At 40.9% G+C, this 27,387-nt stretch overlaps 1 protein-coding gene across 1 annotated transcript in view; it reads left to right on the forward strand.

Annotated features, from left to right (window-relative positions):
- Positions 1 to 27,387, forward strand: part of LOC117252527 (transmembrane protein 132C) — a 181,078-nt gene that overhangs the window by 16,116 nt on the left and 137,575 nt on the right. The window contains exon 2 of the mRNA XM_033619527.2: positions 19,524 to 20,412. Coding sequence (XP_033475418.1) covers positions 19,524 to 20,412 — 889 coding nt within the window. The remainder of the gene's footprint in view (positions 1 to 19,523; positions 20,413 to 27,387) is intronic.

Below are 27,387 nucleotides of genomic sequence, written 5' to 3' on the forward strand. Positions count from 1 at the left end.
TGATGTTCACACCACCAGAGAACATAAATCTAGCTTCATCATCTCCTGTCGTCTGAATAAGGTCTGTTTTTTTCCCCTCACAGGTTTTACAGTATGTAGCGCTGATGACAAGTCACCAGAATCATCCAATGAGCAAGTTAGCTGTCAGTCCCATGTGATTTCATGCTTGGTTTGTTTATGAATAAGGCAGCGTGAACCCTGCGTGCACTGAACTGAAATGCTGAATTCTTTGGTGTGGAGAATGAAAGCCAAATTACAGTACTGCTAAGCCCCAAAAGGCTATTGCATGTAATAGGAAATGTTCTTGCAGGTTATGCTCATGTTGTTGGACCTTCCACTTCTCAAATGTGAACAGCTCTTTTAGTAAAACATTCAATAAGATATCACTGCCTTGTCTCGGGCGCAGTGGGCATACAGAATTTTGGCAACACTGTTAATATGATGATGTTTTTATAGAACATTTTTCAGTGCATCATGTAATTTATGAAGGGAAGCAGCCGTATTATACAGTTAGTAATATTTCACACCTGGAAGCACCATAACCTCAGCTGTCTGATAGAGGCTGAGAGACTCCACTGGAGCAGTTTGAAGTTGATAAGGAATAGGTGATTATATACTCTCCCACCTGAGTATTTACTGGTTTTCAGAGTAATGTCAGAGCTTGTGGAAGATATGCGGAGACATCCCAGAAGGCCAGAGATCATTATTATCAGCAGTAATACCGCTACACTTCATATTGCTTTAAAGTTTATTTTTGGACTTTTAGGTAAATGTTTCTCAAGGGACCATGTGACTGGCAGGGGTAGCACTACTGCTAGCGAGCCACTTTGCTAGCATATTTACTGCAGGCTGTGTAAGCTTACTACAGTGTTACGGACCACAGCGGCTGTGGGTTTTACAGTGTTGTTTTATGTGTTTTTAATGTTACAATGAGTAGATTTTAGTAAGAATATATGTTTGAAATTGAAGTTATTTGTCTTTATACTACAAAAGCTTTGAGCTGTTTCCCTTATTACTTATTTTTCCAGTCAGGCATTCGTAACAGTGCTGGTCACACTCAGTTGTTGGGTGACAGACACATAAGAAAAAACGCCACGCTAAAGTGCCCTCTTGAATGATGAAAACGAGCGGATGTGCCCTATCAGCTGCCCTCTTGAATGATGAAAACGAGCGGATGTGCCCTTTTGGCTGCCCTCTTGATTAACAAAAACGAGCGGATGTGCCCTTTTGGCTGCCCTCTTGATTAACAAAAACGAGCGGATGTGCCCTTTTGGCTGCCCTCTTGAGTGATCAAAACAAGACGATGTGCCCTATTGGATGAAACGAGCAGATGTGCCCTTTTGGCTGCCCTCTTGTCCCCATGTCATGCAGTAGGTGCCCTTTTTTCCTTTTCGCTCCTGCCCTTAAAACATCCTGAGTCCGTCACTGTGGTTATGTTTTAAGAAAATATGGTTTGACTTAAATTAAGTACCTTTATTATTCATGAAACATCGTGTGATATACATCACATATGTTAAGTGATATATGTCACTAGCATAGCATGCAAAACATACTAGCACTCGTTATCATTAAAACAACTCAAATGATGTTTGATTTCACAGGGTAAACAAACAATGGGCTCCCGGGTGAAAGTCTAAAGTTTGTTTGACCACCTCCCCTCCCACCTGCTCTATGCCAACTTCTTGGCTCTCTCTAGGAAAGTAGTTGTCTGGAGCATCAAAAAAAAAGCCCTCGCCTGGTGCATCTCATACTGCTGCTGAAGGGTGCCTCTGTGTGTCGGTGTCTATCCCTGAGGGCCACTGACTTGTTAGTATTTGATGAGTTGGGAGTGAGACCAGGGGTCCGTTTCACAAAGCAGGATTAGAGAAAACTCAGAGTCTGTTAACCCTGAAATGAGGGAAACTCTGAGTTTTCCGTTTCAAAAAGGGAGGTAACTCAAACCAGAGAAAGAGGGATAACTCTAGCCTGTTTCAGGTAACTTAAGCTCTCGGTCAGTTACCGTAGTAACAGACTCCATGAACCTAACCTGGTCGGGACCAGGTTTTTCTCAATGAACCTCGAGTTTCTCTCTGTCTCCGCCCTCTTTTAGAGCCACACACTCCATTTGATTTCCTCATTCATTCAGTCAGCAGGCAAGCTTTGGCGTAGCCTGGTTCTGCCGTCTGTCATTTAAAAAAATCATTAAAAAAATCAGAGTCAGTATATTAGAAGTCCAGTGGGCACAGTAGGTGGCGACTTTTTTCACTAACATGGCATGTCCTTTTGATAACCATCCCGTGGATGAAGGTGCAGCATTACTGCGCAGAGAATTAAATATTCGTTGGGAGATGGTTATCAGACCGCGCATAGATGTTTTAGGTGGTACCGTTTCACGTCACAGTCCATCATCTACATACACAACCTAATCCGTCCTTACATTTGCAACATTACCAATCGTAGTCATGCTCTCACATCCCAGCAGATATTGTGTGTTGCGCTGTGTTTCTTTGCAAATGGAAGTTTTTTGTACAATGTCGGAGATGCTGAGCACTTGAGTAAGGCAACTGTATGCAGGGCGGTCAGAAAAGTGTGCTCGTTTTACGGGCATCTGCCTTCTTTCTGTTGGCTGAGTAGAAGTCTGTGTTAGTTTAAATGGGCTTAATTATTTAACAGAACATGATATAGATGAGAAGACACTGATGTGTGTGAAAACAGCATTATGTTGGGGATAAAACAACTGCACAGTCAAACAGCCACTTAATATTTACTTTACAATGTAAAACATGATCAAAATGAAGTACCCCCATGAGATTATGCCGAGGTCTTACCTGTTTGAACAATGTTTTTATATTTCATCCTAAACTGCTGCCAAGTACGCTTCGTCCCGCGGGATTGCACCGAAATGAAATAAATTAATAGGCTACCATTCAAGCAGTTTTCCCCTGTAATATTATTGTGATTGCAAAGGACTACATTTAAACTTATGCACTCTCCCATGCCGTCTCCCTCTCTTTTGCAGCTGCAGCGGTGTTGCACTTCTTTTTGAAAACGTGTTCAAACTCCCCGTATGAGCGCATTAAGATTTCTAATTCTAGTGGGGTGACCGTTGCCATGGTGACTCGTCGAATCGGGGCTCCATTGATGCTGGCTTTTTATAGTTGTGGCGCACGCGCTTAACTCCAGGTGAAACTACTCCGAGTTGATTAAACTGATTCAAATCAGCTTTTCTGGAACCGGAAACTCAGAGTTTCCTATCTCAGAGTAGATCAACTCAGAGTTCAGGTTTAGACTCAGAGTTTGTTGAACCTGCTTTGTGAAACGGACCCCAGGTTGGACTTTGGTAGAAGTCTAGAAGTAGAGCTAGAAGTTCTATGTGCAGGAATTCATGAACTATATATTCCAAAAGGGAGGCTGACTTGCTACAAGTCATTACTTTGTTTATTAATAATTTTTACATTGAACATTTTTGTATTGATTACATTCATATGACAGTAAGGTAGGCCACCCCTTTTGTTTTTACAACTACATACAGTCGGGCAGAAATTATAAAGAAATGTTGCACAGTGTTGCCAACTTAGCGACTCTGTCGCTATATTTAGTGACTTTTCAGACCCCTCTAGCGACTCTTTTTCAAAAAAGCGACTAGCGACAAATCCAGCGTCTTTTTCTGATGTTATTGAAGACTTCTGGAGACTCTGTTGTGAGAGCACGTATCATTCTTGTTCTTCTCAACGAGCAGTGGGTGCTGCCATGGGCTGCTCTCTCGCCCCAAAGCACTGACAGACGGCCCAGTCCTCCCTCCCAGCTGCAGTCAGAGCAGGAGACATTAACCCCTCCACGTCCAGACTGCAAGTGAATCGTGCATGCGCGGAACCGCCGCTGGCTGAGGGCGGGATGTAAATGTAAAATTGTCTTTGTCTAATATAGATCACTGAAAAAAGGTTCATTTGTAGTTCTAAACATATCCAGGGTGTTTTTTTACACAGTTTTTGTCTCTCCCACGACATTTTTCCTCTCTCCTACAGCGTCCATTACAATTACATGCATATGGAAAATTATGCAAATTAGGCGATGATGTCATTTAGCAACTTCTAGCGACTTTTAGGACAGCCAATAGCTACTTTTCTTACTAAGGAGTTGGCAACACTGATGTTGCAGCACTTTTGCAATTTCTAATACTGTAACAAGCTTTTTGAGGACAGTTTACAGTACCAAAAGACAAGCTGGAAAGGTTCACGAAAAGTAAAGTTAATCCACGAATCCATTGGCTGTTGTCATAGGTCACGCAACCCTCGTGTTGCAGCTCGATGTAGTTGCTAACAGGGTTAATTAAATTGCACCAAGACTACCCTCCATTCCCTTTCCTTTTTAACAGCACAGAGTTTAAGGCTACATAATCATGGCTGCCCTCCTCCCTTCTGCTTTTCACAGGAGTTAAGTCGAGCATTAGTGCACCAGGAAAACCTGTGGTGCTTTAACTTGGCCTACCGAGGATTAACAGTGAGATTTTTTTGTTCTGCAGAGCGGCCCTGCATCCAAGAAATGTTTGTAGAACTAAAATTCTAATTAGCTTCTGCTTCCTTACCTATTTTTTCAACACATTAGAAAGCCCACGTCTGGGGAGCTGGCTCAAGAGGAATCGTCTACAGTCTTCTAGGATTCCCACAGACTAGCTTGCTGGCGTGCAGATTCAGTTGCTGTCAGTGACTGAAATTAAGTTCAGCTTGGCAGCTGGACAGGGAGGCTTCGAAAACAAAATGTGCCCCACCGCATTGCTAGTTTGAAATATTTTTTTTCTTAAACCAACAGATTTTGATCCAGTCTGAAATAGAAACATTTCTCTCTCCTTGCTTTAATAGCTTTCTTTTCCCAGCCCAAATAGATCTACTTGTTCATGGAGTTAGTTCCCACTCTGACAGATTTTAGGTTAAACTGCAGATTTAAAGCCAGTCCATCTGGAGCCACAATAAAAGCTCTTTTCAGAAGGGAACGAGGCAGTGTGGAATAAATGGATGCTTCTGTCGAGGGAAAGAAAACATCATGTTTTAATATTTCCAATGAATAAAAGAGTTGGTATATACAGTATATTACTCGAGACTGCACTGACCTTGCTTTATGTATTCATGTACACACAACCCACCTCAAACCCACCATGTTACCAAGAGAATGATGATGTGCGTGTGTACTTTACACTTTAATGTCTGTAGATTGCGAGGCTATAGACACCTTGTGTGTGTGTGATTTTTAAAAAAAAAATGTTTCTATGTATGTGTTTTTCTTTTGTCCCTTGGTACAGTTTAGGACAGAATGTGCAGCGTTGAGTAAGAGCAGAAAGTAGGGACCTTGACCTGATTTCAGAGGTGAAAAGATAAGTGCAGAGAACAAGACGACATCTGTACTGCTTGCAACATCAACCGTTGCTATTATTGTAGCCACTACAGTCCTAAGATAATGAAGATAAACACATAATTCACCAGTGTATTGCTAAAAAGAAAATACTATCATTAGTATGCTGCTATGCTGTGGTAGGTTAACTGTCAGCAGCCTTGGAAGATAGCTGTAATTAGTCCTACAATGATGACAACATGAAAGTTTTATTATTATTTAGCATTAGTTGAAATGAGGCAAGAAAATGACACCTTGTTAGCTTTTGCAAAACTAAATACATTTTTAATCTGCTATGCCAAAAATGGTTTCACAGACTACACTGCAGATACAGTGTGTCTAAATCAGTGAGATAATCTTATATTAAAATCTACTCTGACTTTTAGGTCTTAGATTGAATCATCTAGTGCAGACTATGCAAAGTTTGACTAAGGTTAAGTAAATGTCACTTGCCTGTAAAATGCTGTGGGGATGACGTATTTTTGGTAGGCCAACCTGTAAGTTGACATCACCCTGATTCCTGCAACAAAAAGCCATTGGGATTTTTTGATTGGACTTTGGATACGATTTTTTTAAAATAAAAAGCTATTAACTAACTATACCATGGCCACCGCAACAAGGTCATGGAGCCGTGTTTGGCATGATGAAGTTCTATAGTCTCTCATTTAGCCACTTGTTAGCAACTTCCTTTTTTAAGATACATAAAAGCTTCAGAATTCACGAGTGAGGTATTTACGGTTACTGTGTCATGCTTTTGCTAATATTTGTTTATTTGTACTCAACATTACAAGTATAACAAACACTGATTGGAATATCATGTTTTCACAGATGTTTTGTCATAAACCAAAGTATTGGACGAATTGAAATTTTGACCTAATGATGTGCTGGAGAAAAAGTCCCAGAATCACCAAATTCACTTAGATCACCAAGTGTACCAAATTTAGCCCTAATCTATACTGTAGATGTTGGGTATTTGACTAGATGATTGGAAACGTTGACCTTCTGCTGGCAGAATCCAATCATCCAAAAAAATGCTGGCATTGTACTTTTCTGCAAACTAAGGATACAATACATTTGCATGTTATTATAGCAGATACATTGAAACTTTACATTTCAGCAGCACTGTGGTTAACGTGTGGCTAAGTTCAGGCACAGAAACACTTGGTTAGGATTAAGAGAAGATCATGTTTTGCCTTGAAGTACCCACTTTGGGGTGCATAATCCTGGCAGGAAAAGCAGCAATGTCTCAGTTAGAAAACAACAGCTACAAAACCCAATACACCATGTATGGAGTCTAAGAAGCCATTGGAAAGACACAGATGGGTCGCTACAACAAACGCTTCTGTTTGTTGGTCTCAAACAGTTTGCAATCGCCTGCATCTTGGCAGCTGTCTCGTCTAGGTGACTCGCCATCCACCGTCCCAGTCAGCTCATATACTTCATCACTTTAGAAACTTTAATATGATACGTATAAAATGTGCAATTGTTACATATTCATAGTTTGCAGAAAGGTATTATGCTGACATTTTCTGGGTGGCAACTTAAAAGAAAAGCCAAAGTTACTGCAAGGGAAAGAGAAAGCTCATAACTGTGTCCACTCACAATGTGGTAAGGCATTTTTACAATCTAAAAAGTTGGTTGCTGGATAACAACCATTTATGTGATGTCAACTTTGTTCATTGTTTCTATATAAGGTTTGATTTTTGGAAAGCACACAGTACCTTCTGCCCTCAGTAGCTTTATCCTATACCTCCACACTATGAAGTACATAAAGGTTATTGACAATGTGCCCTGTAGCAGTTAAAAAAAGAGAGAGGAAGAAGGCAAAAAAGTACAGTAACAGGAAATGATATAGGAAACACACTGATGTCACTCAGACAGAAATTCTGGAAAGCCAATAGCAATTTTAAATGTAGTGAATGAGTAGTAGGACACAGTTTATGTTTGGCTACCAGCTGCCAAATCACATGATGGAACTTCACACTTCAAAGCAATCCATTGTCTTATGAGGACTCATGTAGATACACACCGAAGCAAATTTTTGTTTTTCTGTGTTGTACAGATTTAAGAGCTCAAATGTTTTTAGCCACAAACATCCAGTGGCTTTTTTCCCTTAGCATGACGGTTCACAGACAGTTCGACCGTAACTGTAACAACACACACCACATGTTTGACTTACGGCTGAGACAGACTGATTCTGTATTCACCAGGAACTCTAAAGTGGTTCATTTCTAATTTTCCATCATTCCCTTTACTTTCTGCTGCTTGCTTTGTGCAGATGATCAGAATTTCATAACTCTCAATTTCTTGCTCGAGATGAAACATTCAGTTGAAGCAGACAATTCACATCGCCCGGAGTGACTGCTACACCTGCTATCCATTACATCTTTATGTTGACGCTGAATACACTCGTACCGCCTCCAAATTTTGCCCGGCAATTTATCCGAACACACCATTCAGTTTCAAATGAAGACATCCATATTAAGCATTTACAGTCTAATAGTACTGCAAGGTATTATCCAATCAAGGTCAATTATCAGCACAGTTATCGTCTATTCATCAGCAGTGAACCGAAGGTCTGGTGCTGTACAGCACAGAAGAGGAAGCTTAGAAAAGAACTCAGAGAAAATCCTATAGATTCATAAACACTGCGTAGCCAAGTTTCACAGTGTGGATGCATTTATAGGGATTCAGCCTTGTCAGGAGAGCTCCAGGCAAAATTTATCATCCTATATGTGGGTGACCTTGGGGAGAGGTTTACCAGTAGATTTGGGGAAGAAGCAGGGTTGGATAAGGAGGCACTTAAGCATGCAGAGACAGTGTGCTACAGAACTCTTTCATTTACTAGCTCTGTTTTTCACACCTTGCTATAAATAAAGGGATTTGGGGGGAGAATCTTCCCTCTGTACTGACTATATAAACTGATTTAATTAACTTACGGATTTTACGGCTATCATCCCCAGGTTCCTCAGCAAACCCTCTAAAGCCTCACGATTTTGGCTTTAACTAATTCTAGGTAACAAATTGAAAGAGTTTTGTGAGTGGACCATAGCTGAACTCTGAAGTTAATATTAGTAAAAAAAAAAAGTTTGCACTGATGAGTCTTGACCCTGGGAGGAGGAAAACATGTTTTGGCTTGATTCACACCCATTTCCATTATCAGAGGTGGCCGCTTATTATTCCTCACACTCATCGGAGAGGCGCAGTGCTTCATTTTCAAGCCGCAAAATCACAGACGGGCGTCGCCATCCATAATCAATCTGCTTTGCTTGTGTTGAATATTCTCTCAATTTGATTTTCTTTGTTTTTTTAATTTGGTGCAGTGTTAACAGGATTTCTTGGTGATAATACTTAAAGAGGGGAGCAGTGATAGAGTTGAAGAACACTGCAAAGTGAATTACAGTAACAGATCTGAATTTCTATTTTTCAGTGATCTACTGATTATTATCAATAGCCGTGTAATCTTCCTTATAATCCTATTTGCTGTGTAATTATGTCATTTCTAACCCAGCTCTAATCAGTAGGTGGCCAATAAGTCCTGGCTGGATTTGTATCCACTTGTTCCCTTGTCCTAACAGAGCTCACTCACCATTAAATGTCCCTCTGCACTCACAAAGAGGCCGACTGACTCTGCCCCGCGAATGCCTCTGTATTTAGCCTGATTTACGATATCGTTTTGCAATAAAGGCCAGTGTGAGGGGAAGAGATTCATTAAGGAGCCCAGTTTATGTTTTAGAGAAGTCCGGAGGGGCCACGGGAATACTGATTGGCACACAGATATGTGCTTGTCTCATCCTTCCAACCCGAGCCAAAAGCTCTCAGCACCCTTTCCCCTCCTGCCATGTGCACTGGATGGCACAAAGGAGGTGTTGTTCTCTGCCCGCAGGATGCCCAGGATGCTCAGGGTTCTTGCCACCCATGTCTGCAGTGTCCTGCTGTGGTAACACTGTTCCAGACATACCAGGCCCCCTCACAGCACCTGGAGGCCCTTCTCAGCATCCCTTAATGACATCCCTGCTGACCCTCCTAGCCACTAACAGCGGCGCCTATTTGGGTCTGTCTCTTCCATCCACAGCTTTACCAAATAGGCCAGCGGCACGGCATTGCAGTGTTTACTCTTCGTCGGTCGATACTCTTTAATCCCCGAGATGATGCTTTCTCTCATGAACTCAAAATAGCTCTTCCTCCTCCCCAGTGAAGCCACAGGCCCATTACTCTTTATTAGCTCTTAGCGTCTTAAATGTGGCCATCCATTAGAGGCGAGGCAACAAACATCCCCAGCAGGTCCCTCAGTAGCCTGCCAGTACACACATGCACACGTACTCACACACAAACACTCATACACTAATTTAAACTGACCCTTAATCAAGAGCAATTATTGTGCATTGAATTCAGCTCATCTCCTCAATAAAGAAGAGTCACCTGTGTAGCATATACCCTCAGAAGATTTCCAAACTTTGTATTGCATCCCTGCCTCCCTCCTCCATGACTCTTACTTATCAGCTGGGCGGACTCCACAGACCTCTATCTGCCTGAATGATTTCTTTTCTATGGAAGCTGGCATGAAGTAATACCATACTGTGTCATGTATTGATTCTTTTTCCAGTCCCTCTTTCTTGAATTTCTTGGTGGCTCAAAAGCATAAATCATCTGCAAATGATCCCTGAAGGAAATACTGTAATTATTATTCTTGACGCATGGTCACAAATTCAATAGCCCTTATTAATTGAACATGGAGAGAAATATGATGTGGGTAATTCAACGGGACTAGAGAGCTTCCCGTCATCCCTCATGTTTAAGGCTGTCCTGTTTGGCATTCATGACAAAGCTCAGAAGGATTTAGGGTCAGGATGAGGGTCAAAGGGAATGTAATTGTAAACCTCAACAAACAGCAGCTTTGTATTTGATTTGCTGTTTTCTGTCGAGACTACCAATGTCAGGGGAACCCTTTTGTATGTGATATTTGAGTAAGAGATTAGTAAAAAATTGAACATTTTAAGAGAATCGAGGTATCACAGTGAGGCTCAATCCCAGAACACCCCTTGCACCTACCACTTAGCCCTTACCCCTCCATTTTGTGTGCTCACATCTTTGAATAGGGTGTCCTGATTATTGTTGGGATGGAGGGGTAGGATGAAGTGTAAGGTGACATGACCTTCCAAACGGAGGTTTTTCAGAAGCACACTCCAAATTGAGAGTTGTGAAAAATCATTGCAAGCAACAAAAGAAACCCACATTTCCTTCCTTGATAAAAATCTAAAAAAATACAAAAACCATCCTGTCATTTTGGTTTAATATTGTTTCAGTGTGTTACTGTCCTTTTCTTCATAGCAAGCATAACAAAACAAAATGCTAGCGATTGGCTTGTAATACTGTTATTGCCATAGTGACGTCTGCTTACGTAAACATAATCGATTCCTTCTGGTGAGGTATCAGGGTCTTGAAGGGTTGTTCCATTTCATGGGGGGAAGATTTCAACCATTCCCCTTTGTAGCTCTGCTCCGAGGGGCAAGGGGCACTTCAAAAAGGGTTAGGGATAAAAATAATAAATGAGATTGAAAGACCCACCTTTTGTTCATTGTTGCTCACCATCTAATTCTGCTACTTCCTATTGAGCTTTCTGTCCTTGTTTCTCATTTCTTGTCTGTCTTGACGTGTGTGTGATGAAGCATAAAGACAGACCAGCCAGCCACTTGGGCAGCCATTCACTTCTGTGTCCACCCATATTATTACAGCCAGGAGTGGACAGCAGGAACGCGCCCTCTCCTTCCCCGGTGTCCTCTATTGTGGCTTTTCATTTACTCAGCTTCTGCAAGTGTGAAGGCTGCTCTTCGCTCCGCCAGTCCTATTCCAGCTCTACATATCCTTGCGTGGAGCCCCAGTGGTAGGATGAGTGAGCATGTATGAGGCCGGGTATAGGAGGGGTGCTGCTTGGCTAGTTAGCACTCATGTGAGACCTGTCTTTCTCCCCTGCACACCTCTACACAGTCGTGTCTGACGGAAAACCCCCCTGACTGTAAACCTTAGAAACTCAAAAGCTTAAATTGACTGCATGTGCAAGTGTGGCATCAGATAGAAGTGACAACTAATTTAATTCGAACAAACATTTTTGTAAGGCTATTACATGCTGTACGCTTGTATACTGCCTTAGAAATTAGATTACACAGCAGCTAGAACAGTGCTGACAGAGACTGTAAATCCATTTCTTCTATGAGACTTGAAGATTGTTTTTCACTGAGCTGCGTAAGGACCAGAACTAAAGTCTGTCCACTGCTGTCTTAATTGAGTCATTTCCCTCAAAACCACAAATGTCAATCTTATGGTGGCGCTAGAGGAAAGGTCAGAGGATCATTAAAAGTCATTAGGATACATCATCTGGGAACTGTGAATGTCTGTACAGCATTTCATGACAATCCATTACAAAAATTAATGAGGTACTTCAGTCTGGGCCAAAGTGGCGAACGGACCAACCAATTGCTAGTTCGTCTAAAAATCAAAATAAGTAATTATGTGCAGATATACAGTGCTTTCATAATGCCCATATACCAATAACGTTTAATAAAGCAACCATCAGCTGTATTTGTTTGATGCTGAAATCACCACTGTCTCATCGGCGAGAGGTCCTGACAGCTGTTCGGTGAGGAAAACACAGCCTCAGTATTGTTTCCTTACAGAGAGGAGGGGAGGAGGGGGATCCCTTTTATTCTAAAAAAAAAAAAAAAATGGAAATGAAGAAAGAGCCTCAAACATTTGAATTTATCTGGCTCAGCATAATACTGCCTAACGTTTTACGATTTAATGCCACACAATAGGGAAATTTAATTATACATGATGTGGATCATAAAGTGTATGCTGAAATAGACATTTTTCTCAGTTGAATTATCATTATTTTTCTTTTGTCTTTGCCTTTCTCTGCCGCCTGAAAGTTATGTGTATCCCTATGTTGAAGAGATCTGATTTGCAAATTTGGTATCTTTTAACATTCCCTAACAATACAACATTCACCACAGACCAACTGCAGTTATTGATACAACATAGATTTTATATCACTTTGACATGTCATAGATGGAAAAGCACCGGGGTGTATTTAATGACAACCATCACTGCATTGCTACTGGGGAGTGTATTGTGTAGTGTGCATGCTGGCTCACTGGAATAGCCTACTGGGACACTTACTGGTTTTCACCTGTGCTTTTCCTGCTAGGACAAGTCAGAATGTCTGCTGTAAAAGGGGTCTATTGTTGCTACGACAGCTAGCAGTTGCTACCACTATCACACAGCTCATACAGTGACAGTTATTTGGTGGTGACCGAGGTTGACTTTCGAGTTGTTTATAGATCTAGATGGTGGTGGTAGGTGATAAAACCTAGTGCTAAATACTGGGGTGACTGCCAATGTTGTTACTTGGAAAATCTAATCATTCTATGGAAGGTGAAGTTGACGTCACGGTGTATAAACTTTTGGGGCAGGGGGTGCCATCTTGAGAGAAACGCCTATAGTGGTTACTGCTTATCTTCTGTTTCTTGTGCCTTAAAAATGAATCGACAGAGGTCCAATTCCCTGCTCCTCCAGTCTGCGTATTGAAGTGTCTTTGGGCAAGACACTGGACCCCTCCTGAAGGCTCACCATCAGTTCTAATGGTGTTAACAGGGGCAAACTGGAGGGTGTGTGCTATACTTCCACAAAAATGGCGTCCAGATATCACCACCATATGAGTACTGTGAAAAGCGGCAGTGATTAGCAAGACAGTGGAGTGACTTACCACAACAGCAAACAGAGAAGCTTGGATTAAAGCACACCTTCAGTTTGCATGTACATGTCAGTGTGTGTTTTCTCTGCGTACTCCAGCTTCCTCCCACAGTCCAAAGACATGCAGGTTAGGTTAATTGGTGACTCTAGATTGGCCGTAGGTGGGAATGTGAATGTGAATGGATGTCTGTCTTTATGTGTCAACCCTGCGATAGTCTGGCAACCTGTCCACGGTGTACCCTGCCTCTCGCCCAATGTTAGCTGGGATAGGCTCCAGCCCAGGATAAGCGGTTACAGAAAATGAATGAATGAATGAATGAATGAATGAATGAATGAATGAACAGAGACCCCATAACAATCTCTGATTAGGATGTCATTACTCCACTATATCTTTACATTGCAAATAGTTGTTTGCTGCTGTATAAATGCTCTGAATATGGTATAGAGCTCCTTTAACACAGATAATTATGCTGCACACTATTGTTATAGTGCTAACACTGCTAATATACAGTCCAGCAAAGTAAAGTGAAAGCAGGCCCTGGGGACAGAGTGAGCCAGTTGTAGGGGCCACAGCAGGAGAGGGCCCACACAGATTCTAAAAGAATGATTTTATTAAACAGAAATGCCTAGAGCAATATCCTCTCAGGGGGGTCCAGTTATCTGAGGCACACCCCTGCTGCATGGAAAAACAAAGAACGTTTGCAGTTTGAAAAGTAGGTTTGTACTGTGTTTTTCAATTTCTCCTCCCCAGAACAAAGGAGGGAGCGATTCATCTTGAAATAGCTTTGTATGATTTATTAATTCCAATCCATAACACAGGCTTGCTGATTCTGATTATGTTGGATCTGGGTTTGGAGATTTCCAGGCTTTATTTGTCTGGAGATAGGATTATTTTCCAGTTTATAAATTCAGTGTCAGTTTTCAGGCACTGGTCCTAAACAAGGTTTGCATGCTTATGCTGCTGCTCAGTGAATTGGCTCACACTGTTTGAGGGCACACACTGAAATACACTGAAAAGATTGTCTTAATTAAACACAAAGCATGGATTAGAGACATTTTAAAAACTGAACTGAAGTTTGAGTTACATTTAAATCAAATCAACATCAGGTTAAATCCCATTTATCATTGATTGTTGATTGATAGTGTCCATATGTAATTATTTTACATCCTGTGTGTCTGCTCTACAACCTGACACAGTAACACTTTGGTGCAGATGTACCAAGATCCTAATTTGTATTGGATTTTCCATTTTCTGTTCCATTTCCTCCTTTCCACTAGAATAGATGCTCATTTCATGATGAGCTGACTGCGCTTTTAGATTTTGTTTGTACACAAGATGTGCCTCATTGCTTTGCTTTAATTCAAATAACTCCTTTGATAGGTACACGCTGTAGTTTGACAAAGCTCTGTCTCTTAGAGGCTCCTCTCTTTGCATTGCAGTTGTAAACAGAGACTCATTTATTTGGTCTGCGTCTTGTTTTTTTTTCTAGTTTGCTGGTGTCAAATGTTATCAGAACAGCCTTGTAGAGATTTCACAAACCTTTTAGAATTTCATTTTTTGAAATCCTTTCTATGGTGCACAATCAAAATCTGGCAGAATGGTGGATCTGGTCAAAATCAGTAACTTAAAGGAACAGTGTGTAAGATTTATGGGGATTAAGTGGCATCTGGGATTGCAGATTGCAACCAGCTGAAATTTATCCCAGTTAGAAGTCTTTCAGTGTTCACTGTTCAGGAGATTTTTACCGGGAGACAAATTACCCATAGAGGTCTCCTCCTCTTTCCCTCTTCCGGTCACGTTACAAATCAGTATTTCTTTTGACTGAAAGAAGTAGCTACCACGACGTCACCCATTGGTTTTTGGACTCTACATTGGCATTTCAGCCGTCACCATCTTGGTATTTTGCAGCCAGAAGTGACCATATTTAGATGAGAGAACGGCACTGTGGAAGAGTGAGGGGTGGATCTGACTGAGAAGGTCACTATCTGAGTCTTCAAATAGCCTGTCACTCAAAGCAGCCCGCAATTAATTATGCTTCACTTAAAGCCTTAATAAAATGTAAACGGGAGAGTTGAGTTACATAGAAATTCACCCTCCATACAGTTGTCATTAAGGTGGAAATTAATTGTAGAGACCAAAACTGTTTTTTTTTGTACCAGGTTGTAAACATGTTTATTTCTGCTGTAAAGTTGGGCATTTTAATATGGGGGTCTATGGGGGCTGCCTGGCTTCTGGAGCCAGCCTCAAGTGGCCATTAGAGAAACCAAGCTGTTGGCTTCTTTTTTAGCACCAGATGTTGTAGCTTGATGTGTACTTACCTATGTTAGCTGATACGTTACGATCCAGACGTTCAGGAGGCTTTTACCAGGGGCCGAATTACGCACAGAGGTCTCCTCTCCAAAACAAACTCGCTGATTTAAATCAGTTAAAACACTGATTAAAGCAGTGTCACATAAAAGAAAGAAAAAAATGTCATGGAGGGACTGCTAACAGTGGTTGGCAGTGGTAATCTTTGTGAACACAACAACAGCAGATGAAAATGGGAAGTGCAGGGAGCTGCCCATAGCGTTTTTATATACATATATATATAAAATTGTGCCGCCTGTCTTGATGCAGCGGCTCCGCCACACCACTAGGTGGCGCACGAGTTGAGTTTAAGTCGTCATACCTTTTTAGTGTTGAGTAGTGTTAGAAGAAGAATATGCAGACTTGCAGTAGTGCACAACAAAAAGGTTAAAGTTTAATAGAGCACAGGAAACATATGTCTGTAAGTACACAGGTATTGCTCTGAGTTTAGTTGCTCATGTTATGTAGAATTGCTCACTTGCACTTTATTGTTTGTCATTGTAATGCCGTTGCGGTGCCGATGCTAATTTCTTTTAACGCGTCTATGAAGAATTCCATTATATCTTAGCATTATGCTAGTGGACCATGCGCTAATTGTTTTTCCACATTTGTGGCACTCATGCCAGTTATATTTTGAGTTAACTTCCGTCTTCTTTTTATTAAGTAAAGGAGCTCCAGGTCATGTTCACTTGATGACTTGGTGATGACTTGGCTGCATGTAGAAGCTTCAGCGTTGATTGGCTATCACTTGTGTAACCAATCAGTGGGGACTGTAGGCGGGACATTGTTACACAACCAACAGTGGGTGGGACTTCAGGCATAGAGAGGCTGTATCAGAGCCAGAGGAGTGCGTTTTAAAATAAACGTATTTTATCGGTTAACGGTGAAAAAAAAACGCCGATGCCGATTATCATAAATTTGCCGAATATCTGCAGATATTATCGATAATTGGTCGATCCCTACCTTAAATCCTGCACACCGAATCTTTCATATGCATTTGAATATGTATTGTAGCCTATATGTATGAGGAGTGAGCTATATGTATGCAGTATTATTTTGCAACTTGTTTGTATAAGCACACATGTGCGCGCATTTAAATCATTTTTGTCAGCTGTGAAAACAGTAAATCACATTTCAACACAGGGATTAAAGAGCGTACTCCTGTGGAGAGAGCACTTTGCTTTGACTTTACCTGAGACACTGGGGCTCAGACATGAGAGTAGCATTACTACCTAGGGACCCAGAGAATGACTTTGTTCCTCGCTGTTCTGTCTTGCCGGACTATCATGCTTTTCATTTGTCGGCAGCGCAATGCCACGTTTACAACAATGGCTCTTGCCAACCAACAACACAAGGCTCCTGCTTGTTCAGGGAAAATACAAATTGCTCTGTGGTGCTCTGCTGCTCAGAAGTCTGTGTTCCCTGCCATAAACACAGGGCCCGGATTCGAGTGTTTACTCTGACGCAGCTAACTGATGCCGTAAGTAGCACCGATGCTGCCCCTGGGTTGAGGGTTAGAGCCTGTCTGCACCCTTGTATCCCCCAGTGGGACAGCAGGACTGAGGTCATGAGGGGCACTATGAATCACAAATCCCTGTCTGATTTGTAAACTGTTGGGACATTGATTTACACGGGTGATCAGAGGAAAGAAATCCTCTGGCAGCTTGCAGGAAGATGGGGGTATGCTGAGGGAGTGTAATCACACAGCAGATTGCTCTTGAGAAGAAGGTCAAAGCCCACTCTTATTGTGATTAAATCTTTTTTTTTTTTTTTTTATGTAGGCTGTGCTGTTTCTCAACCAGTGGGGCCATGGGCGGTGACAAAGGAGTTTGTACTGTGAGATGGTTCTTAACATTGAAGGGGGCTAAACGGCACCTATTGGGCTTAATTGTGATTATGATGGTAGATGAATTTGTAAGCAGTCATACTAGTTGTTTGTATGTCTAAACATAACTGATAACATTCCCTCCTTTTACTGGACCCTTGACAGAGTACTGTATATATAACTGATTCATTCAGAATTTCCTACCAGATTTTATTTTGGTCAGTTTCAGTGTGCTGAGGTTCAATATAAAAATATTTTTCTCCAAAATCTTGTTGTGGAAGGAAGCAAATGTTCTCAATTGTTCAGTGTTGCATAAAAACATATGCAGATACAAGAACTTTGCCGTCATAAAATCAAATTGGCAGAGTTATGATTTCCATCAGGAGCTATCTGATCGAAGGGTGGAAAACTAGATTATGAATCTTATAAGGCATTCAGTGGTAACCTTTAATTCTTGACACATTTTTATACTTGGTGTGGACACATATCTGTCAGTACCAAAAAAGTGCTGAGGGTCAACCAAGGTTGGATTACCAACCGGGCAAAACGGGCAACTACCCTGCGGCACCGGACCCCCATGGGCCTTATAATTCAAACTTTAATTGGATTCCAGTGGGTTTACAAATGACTTTTTGAAACTACAGTGCTTAAGTACAATATTACAATATTTCACATTTGGTTTTGCTCAGTTTGCATGGCAGAGTTTAGTCAAAAAACACACTTTACACAAAATAGTGTTCGCAACTTTTGATCTCAAAGTCTCACATAGCACACAAAATGAAAACTCGATTATACAGCACATAGCAAGTTTAGTAAGTGAGTTTTATCCAAATATTGCCCAATTTTACAAATTACAAATTAGCCTTAAGGGGCTTATTTATTTTACCAGTGGATTTTAGTCATTTTTGCATTTAAAAATAAAATGGTCTTGGTCAAAATGGTCAAAAAATGCTGTTAAACAATAACTAATTCTCATCAAGGCAGTTTGCAGTAGCGGAATTTACAATAGTAATTTATACATGAGAAAAAAAAAACTTGTAGTGTATGCAGTCAGTATTTGAAAATAAAAGTAATGTAGAGTAACATGTTGTCTTACTGTTATATATAGATGATGATGTTGTCGACAATCTGAGTAAATTTTATATTTTATATTTTTGTAATTTTATATGTTTTTGAAGGTAAAAAATTAGCAAGTCAGTTTTGCACACAGATATCTTTGGACTGGGTAGTATTAATGAGCCCTGACTCAGACTGATGACTTTACTGTTTGTTCGGCAGTCCAAAGCCCATTTTTCCTTTATTTACAGTGATATAGCAGCAAATGAGAGGCTGGAACCAGCAAATACACTTAATTCATCAGTTGATTATAAAAACTGCTGATTAGTTTTGTTTTATCGTTTGATTAATTGCTTAATTGTTTCAGCACTAATTATGATACGATGGAAAAATTCTCAGTACTTATTCCAGATGTCTGGGTCTTCTCTTTGTCCTGCTTTGTTTAGTTACAGTACACAAACACTTCACTATGCTTCAGATCTCTCACAACCTGATTTGCACTGCCAGCGACACATAATGGTTTGAGCGAGGCAGAGATTGTAAGTGGTAGGAAAACATATATTATGAATAGGACAGACTGTCCCCCTTCACATCTGTGCAAATAGCATATTATTGCAACCCTATTGTTAGATGACAATCTGTTGTGGTGGGAGTAATTATGATGGGAACAAAGGAGGAAGTCAGGTGAAGTAGTATAAAAGAGCGACAAAGTCTTTAGTGGGGAGGAGTTCAGGTTGTGTCTCGATGATAAACCCAGATTCACAAACCTCCTGCGAGATGTGAGAGTGATCTTTTGAACCAAAGCCATGGTCTTTACATCATCCTAACCAACTGCTTTTCAAGGCATGAAAGTTAACTTATGTTAAGTACTTATGTACCTAACTTAAGCTACATGACAAACTTACTTAGTTTAACTCAAATCATTATTTTTTTCTAAACCTACAATAACCAAGTAGTTTGGGTGCCTAACTGTGACCGTGAATAGGAGCACAGTACTATCAGTGAAGTGACCATTGGACGTTAGTCGGACTTGAGCTTTACCCTCACACATCTGTTTTACCATGAGAGTGCAGTGCATGTTTTCACTGCTTCAAATAGCAAAAGCTTCTATTTTGATTAAAGACTGTCTGTGTACAGCGAGTGAGCTTGCCCTGACTCATCACTTCTTTTTCTGTCTTTTAGTAGCCGACTGTCGAGTCTTAGAGGGATTACAGAGATATTCCTCCATCCCCACATACCTGCCGGTCAACTACCAGGTGCTCAACGCAGACTTGGCATTCTTCCTAAAGGAAGCCAACCAGGACTTCATGAGGAACTCTAGCCTGATGTCACGAACTGAGCCCTTCTTCATATACCAGGCCAGAAGTTTGCCCTCCATGAACACTAGCTACGGGCCTTTCTCTGTGGAGCAGCCTGTCCCTTTAGAGCTCCTACAGAGCCCGGGGATGTTTCCCGCTTCGTCTGTTTTTACCTTCAACTGGAAGGTTCAGACCTTTATCATGAATACCAGGATTCACTTGGCCAAGCCCAAAGTCCAGGTGCTGTTTTATGTCGCAGGCAGGGACTGGGACAACTACAGTACCATCGACAAGCTGCCCTGCGTGCACATGTTTGCTTTCCATGAGACCCAGGAGGTGCGTGGCACTTGCCAGCTGAAGGGGGGGCTGGGGCTGTGCGTGGCTGAGCTGGAGCCCTTGGCCAGCTGGTTCAGCCCACCCAGCGTGGTGCCGGGACGCCAGAGGAACCTTGAAGTGTCTGAGGGCACGCCAGTGGAGCTCTACTACATGCTGCAGTCCACAGAAGCAGGGGAGTGCCACTCAGAGGAGGCCAGGAAGGACAACTTCATCCGCTCAAGCCAGGAAGGGTTGTTTGGTTCGTACACCTCCACACCGCTGCGGAGGATCGGTGGCGTGAGGCTCTACCAGAACCCCACTCCGCCACCCCTCGCTGAACACAGGCTGGATAATAACTTTATGGTCATGGTGCCAGCCACACCCATGAGACAGAGGGAAACTGTCTCTGCTTTTATCACTGTGTCAGCCTACTCTCCTGTGGAGATGTTTACTCTCAGGTAAGAAATTTCTTTTTGTTCCTCTGTGCAGCGTCTGGCTGCAGACTTTCTCTCTCAGTCTCAGACTGTGGAAATGCAGCCGGTGTCTATTGACTCATGCAATTTCAGTCTACCTTAAAGATTTAGGCAGTATTGACACTAAAGTTTTTCTTTTTTAATATATATCCACACTGAAACATGGTTAAATCTCTTCTTCTTTCTCCTCTTTCTATAAGCAAACACTAAGATTGGGCATCACGGAGCTGTTACAGAGCTTTGTCTCATATATAACCACAAATTAATTGTTCACATTGACTTATTTATTTATTTATTTCATTTTCTGATATCAAACAACTCAATGAAGATGAAATAATGATTTGACCGCAGCTCATAAACACCACTTGTTAACCAAGGTAAATAGCAATTCCTGTGCTTCTGCACGGAGACTGTTGATCAAATCAGTATTGATCGTGGAGTCGTCTGACAACAGCAACGTAAACACAGGCTAATCACAACAACTTTACTGTGTGATTGGTTGTATTGGAATTCCAGACGAGTGATGAGAGATGGAAAGTTAGAGGAAAGTTGGCTTTTTAACTTTACTTTCACACATATTTAGCACACGACTACATCTGTGAAGGCATGTGTCTTCATTTTAGAAAAGTGATTTCATTATCATTTCTCAGACGGATGTGCAGAATGAGTGAATAAGTAACAAAAATCCGCTCCTGGCACTATTGCCAATTCAATTCTTTAACTATTTCAGTCAAGTGACCATCACACATTCCATATAACAATGAGAAGTCAGCACCAATGACTGTATATAAAGATGGACAATGTGACTGCTCCCCTAAAGTGAAGCTAAAACATCTCCCCCCGCTGGCTAAATTTGGCTTAATTAGTTATTTGATGCTATAAAAGGGAGCAGGGCTCAACAATAAGGATTGCCCAATTGCCTGGGGCAAGTAAAACTCACGGTCGGGCATGTAAACTAACAACTCACTTGCCCGATCGGGCAAGTTGCTAAAAATAGTAAACGTTAATAACTAATTGATAAAATAAATGTATTTTGAAAGGTGCTCCTTCGGCTCTGATGCAGCGGTGTCTCTGCCTGAAGTCACAGGCACAGCTGTATAACAATGTCCTGCCCACAGCCCCCACTGATATTATTTTGCGCGACGGACGCTTCATATAATAACATAACAATATACTATTCATGGTGTTATGTCATCAAGTCATTTCTGTCTCTACATGGTCACGCGTTAACAATTCTCCTCTGCTCTCTGCATCGTGCACGGCGGAGTTCCGCCACACACACACAGGTGATCACGCTAGAGCGGCTCAGGCCACATTTTCCTGACCAAACCTGACCCCGAGCCCGGTGCAGTTTGTCAGCTGACAAAGTTATTGTTATGGACAGTGTGTAAATAACCGTCAACAGACTGCTGTTACACACAGACAAACACGCTGCTCGCACAGCAGGGCAGCACGGCACTCATGCTGAGCTTGTGTTGCGTTTAGGCGTTGTCACATAAATAACAACTTCCAACACTTAAATAGGTCATAGCACAAAACAGCAGCATGTCAAGTGACTTTTTACTTTATTATATTCAATAAAATTGTATGTTCCTAAATCTTGAGACACCTCATATGTAAGCTAGACAGACATTTCACCTGCTCATTACTGTGCACACATGTACTGTATGTACTTAGTCCTAAAGAGCCCTTCTGGTGCCAGTAGATACACAGAAACATCCCGGCAGGCTGTGCTTTGCAAGCATACAAAAAAGTTTCACGCATGTGAAAATTATTTTTCATGCGTGTGCTTCACCTCCGCTGCTACAGCTCCATCCTAGGGGAAACAATGCTGTGTGCGTTTTGTGCAACAGGTGGATGTGGTAGTCTACTGGTAGAGTAGAGAGAGAGCTAAGTAGCGTTGAAGTAGGCCTACAGTAGAGCAGGGCAGAGAGATGGAAGCAAAATATATTAAACCTGGTGTTAATACAGCAGAAGTGGAGAGAGGGGTGAAAAATAAATAGAGGTGGGCATGGCTCAAGTAGGGCCCAAAATTATAGACGGAGAACGATTGACAAATTTTTCACTTTAAGCCCTGACACTATCATTTCTGTGTAGGAATTAAGCTACAATACATGACATATGTTGTTTTAATTAATAAATACAGTGTGAATAAAGATTACATAACATAAAAATAACTGCAGTCTTTGTTATTTGATAGCCGCTGAAATTAAACAATTTTTATAGGGCAAGTAAAAACTGACTTCGGGAAAGTAGATCTCTGACCAACTTGCCCTACCGGGCAAGTGAAAAAAAACCTTAGCGTTGAACCCTGGAGAGTGTGACGTAATGACTGACAGCTCTGCACAGCAATTGGTGTGCTCAAGATCAATGGCATTGCTTGAGATTGGGCTGGACAGGTGTATGATAAGCGGCACCCTCCAGGGCTGAAAAACAAAGCCAGTGCTGAAGTGCCGAAAACTGCAGTTCCTCCAATGGCTTGCTCAGTCAGTCCCCGTAGACCTCCATGTTAAAATGCCTAACTTTGCAGCAGAAATAAACATGTTTACAGCTTGATACAAAAAAGTTTTGTCTCTATAGCTAATTTATCCCTTCATGACAACTGTCTGAGGAATGAATTTTAACAAAACTTCCCCATTAACATTTTGTTATTGCTTAAAGTGACACTGTAAGTGTCCTCGGCTTCTCAGTCAGATCCACCCCTTGTTCCTCTACCGCGCCAGCCTCTCGTCTACATATGGTCTCTTCTGACTCCAAAGACAAGATGGACAGCCGAAATGCTAGACTTGAGGCTTCAGAACAAGTGTCCACAAACCAATGGGTGACATCATATTAGCTGCAGCTCCAGACTCTGGCTCCAAAAGTGCAAGATGGACATGCTGGTATCCTGGAAACCTTGTTTAAGTTTTTTACACAGTGGGGGTAAGAAGCGATGCACTGTTCATCTTGTTATACAGTCTGTGGTCCGCACACAAAGACACTTACAGTACAAATGACAAGACATCCTAGGGACCAAACCATGAACCAGCCATAAGAAAAAAACCCATTAACTTATTATTATCTTGAGAATTGAATTGGGTATGTTATTGGTAAATCACCTGAATAGGCGTTTAAGAATGAGCCTTCTTTCTCTGAACTGTGACATACCTTTATAGGGGGTTACGTGACTAGTTCTCGGCCAAGAGCAGTTTCTAGGCAACCAGTGGAGACTAAAGGAAGTTACTTTTCCTGGCCAAGAAATAGTCCTGCACGTAACTCCTGTTCACACTTTGGTTTAAACAAACAAGATATAACACGTTAGAGCAATTATTATGCTGTGTGATTAAATCCAATAGAATACTGGGCTTTATAATAATTATAATAATAATAATAATTTGTAATATAGTACATACATGTTTAGTTATTATGGATTAAGTAAATAATTAATTTCATAACAACTTCATACCAACCAGATTATAAAGTTATGTTGTTGTTTTTTTTATATGACCTTAAACATAATAACTTTGGCCAGGTAACCAAGCATTTCTGTCACAGTGAACTAGGAAAGTGGCAGGGTTATCTCTTGGAAATAGCTTGATTCAGTGAAGCTGTTGATAGGTACTAATTACAGTGAACAGATGAGACAAAATGATTTAGATAATTAACATGCAATGCAAATGAGGATGTCATTAATTAAAATGCATGTCCATTAGTGTAATGACTGAAGCCGATCTTAATCACGCTGGTTCAGAACATTTATAAACCTTCCGAGAAGCTGCAGCGAGGGGTCAAGCCAATTTGTCAACCTGCGTATAAAGAAAACAAGCTGTATGCTGAATAGGAGTATTTTCTGCTTAGGCAAGGTGAAAGGCACCGAGGCAACTTTAAAATGAAACTTATTAATGTTTATATAAAGCTGTTCCACTCTTATTTTCCTTTTCCAGTTGTTTACTAATGAAGATCATTTACCCAGCTAACAAAAAAGATACATAAATTGTGCCGTAGGCTCAGAATTGGAGCTTTGGTAAACACGTTCACAGTGGATGTGAAGTTTTAACAAGCCAAACAAATTCTCCAGACTTTTGTCCTTCCTCTGCTTCATTTAATTACTGAGTAGTTGTCCTGAGGTGATAAGGCATTGGGAACTTTTTTTTTTCTTTTTACTAAATTGAGAAACTCTTTTTCATCAGGCAAATGAACAGGCCAGGCTGGCCACAGAGGCAATGCCTGTGGTGTTTTTATTATTTGGCAGCACAGCGCATGGCAGGCACAGGTTGGCCATCTGAGAGCGGCAGATATGGAAAGGCCTCTGTGTGGTCCTAGGTGATAAGGCTGTCCTCATACATGCATTTGTTAGGACGCTTAATCACCAGAGCGAGAAGACTTTGATCTCTATATTCACAACATCATTATCATCTGTGTATGACACAATTCTGTGTTAGCCATTGTTGGCTGTGTAGCCCTGAATGCAGCATGAGCTTATGATCCTGTGAAATCTGTCAAACAGACCTTCCGCCACTTTAGTTTTAAATGTTTATTAGAGCCACAGTTTTGTACATTTAACAGAAAAATCCAAGTCCTTCACATTTCATTTTTGTACCTCTTTCAGCACGAGCATAGGTAAACAACATATCTGGATTAGAATGCTCACTTTCTTTCTGCACATGGATGAAAAAAGGACAAATTTAGAATGAAATTAAATTGGCCTCTGAGCCCTTCAGTAACTCTTTCCTCTTCTCTGATTCAGTTTTCACCTTCATCTCATCCATTATGCTAAAAGGCTCATGCTGCGATAGATGTTATGCAATGAAAAGCTAATTTCACATATTTTAATAGCCAATCATCTGGCCAATTTAGTACTTTGTGGATGCTCAGCATGGTATGCATTGCTGGGGTATTTCTGTCTTGACATGCTACTTTTAATTTGATGGGCTCTGATTTGATTTGACCTCCTCTGTGTTAATAGGCTGTGTCACTCAGAAATGAAAAAGTTTTACTTATTTTACTGTAGTTTATTTTGCTCGTATCTAAAAGGATTTTGGTGTGGAGTGTCAGATAGTTGCTGCTTTTCATAACTGTCAAGAGTCGTCCTGACATGTGAGTACATTTCTATCTCCTGTCCTCTCTCCTTTTGATAAGCTATCGTCCACTTGAGAAAAATGACATGATTTAACTCTTGAGAAGGCTGACTGAATAAATATGTAAAAGACTATTGTGTTTTTTGATCAAAGTGTTTAATTTTTGCATGTTTTAAAGATGCATCACCATCATCTGCGTGGTATTTCTGCCAAGGTGGAGAGATCCAGTTAAGAGTGTAACAGTGTTCAAAAATATGCCCCTGATAGATTAAGGTACGTTAGAAGTGGAGTAATTACAGTGCTCGCCAAATGCTTATGAGAGGATCTTATTTTAATTGGATCATACAAGCTCTCATTTTTCTCAGACTGTGATGAATTTCTAAAAACATTTGGTTTGAATTCCTCAGTTTGTAATTTTAAGTGTGTGTGTGTGTTCACAAATTCAAATGAAAGATTCCAATATTAAAAATATAACTATCATATCAACATATCAATCAGTCAAGGTTTGATTTTAAAATTTCAAAAACATTTATATGCTAAAATTGGATCATTTGAAGTAAGTTAAGGAAGATACTGAAAAAAAAAAAAAAACAGAAAAACAATTTGATACTTAAACTTCCTGCCACCAGTATCAGGATAAGGCCTTCTGCTTGGATCATGTGACTGACAGAGCACAACATGATAAGAGAGAGATTGATTTCGGGCAGCCTTAATGTTGAAGTTCAAAGTTTTTATTTCGAATTTTGGTGTCTGAATTAAACTAGGACTGCTACACCTGAAAATACTTACTAGAATCTAAACCATATCAGTTCAGACAGACTGTTTTCAAAGTCAGATATTTCACTGCTATAAATTCAGTAGCATTTTTAAATGGAAGATAATGTTAACATTCAGCAGTATTCAGTTGCTGATAAGATCAAGAGGATCATGTCTAACATTTGCTTTCATACAGGGTTCCCTGTGGGTTTTTAGAGGTTGGCCACATTGCCCTAAACAGACCACCTCCATCAACATCATAAAAATGTACATACTTTTATGAAATAAAGCATTAAACTGGGAACTGCCCATTAGTTCGACAGCCCATTGGTTCGACATCCCATTGTTCCGACCATATTAAACTCATTGTTCCGAAGTCCGTTCTGAAATCATCATGATGCCCTGTGGTTAAGGTCTGGTTAGGTTTAGGCACAAAAACCACTTGGTTAGGGTCAGGAAAAGATCATGGTGTGGGTTAAAATGAAAAAGAAAGTGACAAACACATAAGCCGTGAGCCTGCGCCGCCTCAAGCCTGTCGCGGCACACCATACGCCCGCCGCGAGCCGTTCAGCACTGCGGACAGTCGGACTAATGGGATGTCGAACCAATGGGCTGTCGAACCAATAACATGGACCCTAATCTTACAGTGAGAGTAGAGATGCTGTTTCACATGACAAAAGCCCTGTGCCTATCATCATTTACAAACTAAATTTATGACAAGACAAGATGCGTTAGGATCTACGTGGCTCACTCGAAACCTCTAAAAAAACTATATTTATATAATACAGCAAATAAGCTTTTAGAGAATCATAGGTTTGCAAATTGTTTGCTTTTGAAAAAATAGTGAGGAACAAGTCACATATAGGTCATACAGAATGTTACATGTTCACTAACAGTGAGTTTTATTTGTTTTTCTGCAGTTTATCTGCAGCTAAAGCATGGTTCGAAGAAAGTCTTTGCTATGTTAAGGCCTGTAGCACTTAAAGGGATTCTTTCTTTGCAAGCTTTATATCATAACAATGTGGGTAGTATGTGGAAATTAACTTTGGTAATCTTCTCTCCATCCAGCAGATTTTCACTGGCTCTAGGGTTGTTGTTCGTAGCATTGATTGTACTTCCGCATTCACAAATGCTTGCCACCATGGAC

This window comes from Epinephelus lanceolatus, chromosome 9 (genome assembly GCF_041903045.1).
Source record: "Epinephelus lanceolatus isolate andai-2023 chromosome 9, ASM4190304v1, whole genome shotgun sequence".
Lineage (NCBI taxonomy): Eukaryota > Metazoa > Chordata > Actinopteri > Perciformes > Serranidae > Epinephelus > Epinephelus lanceolatus.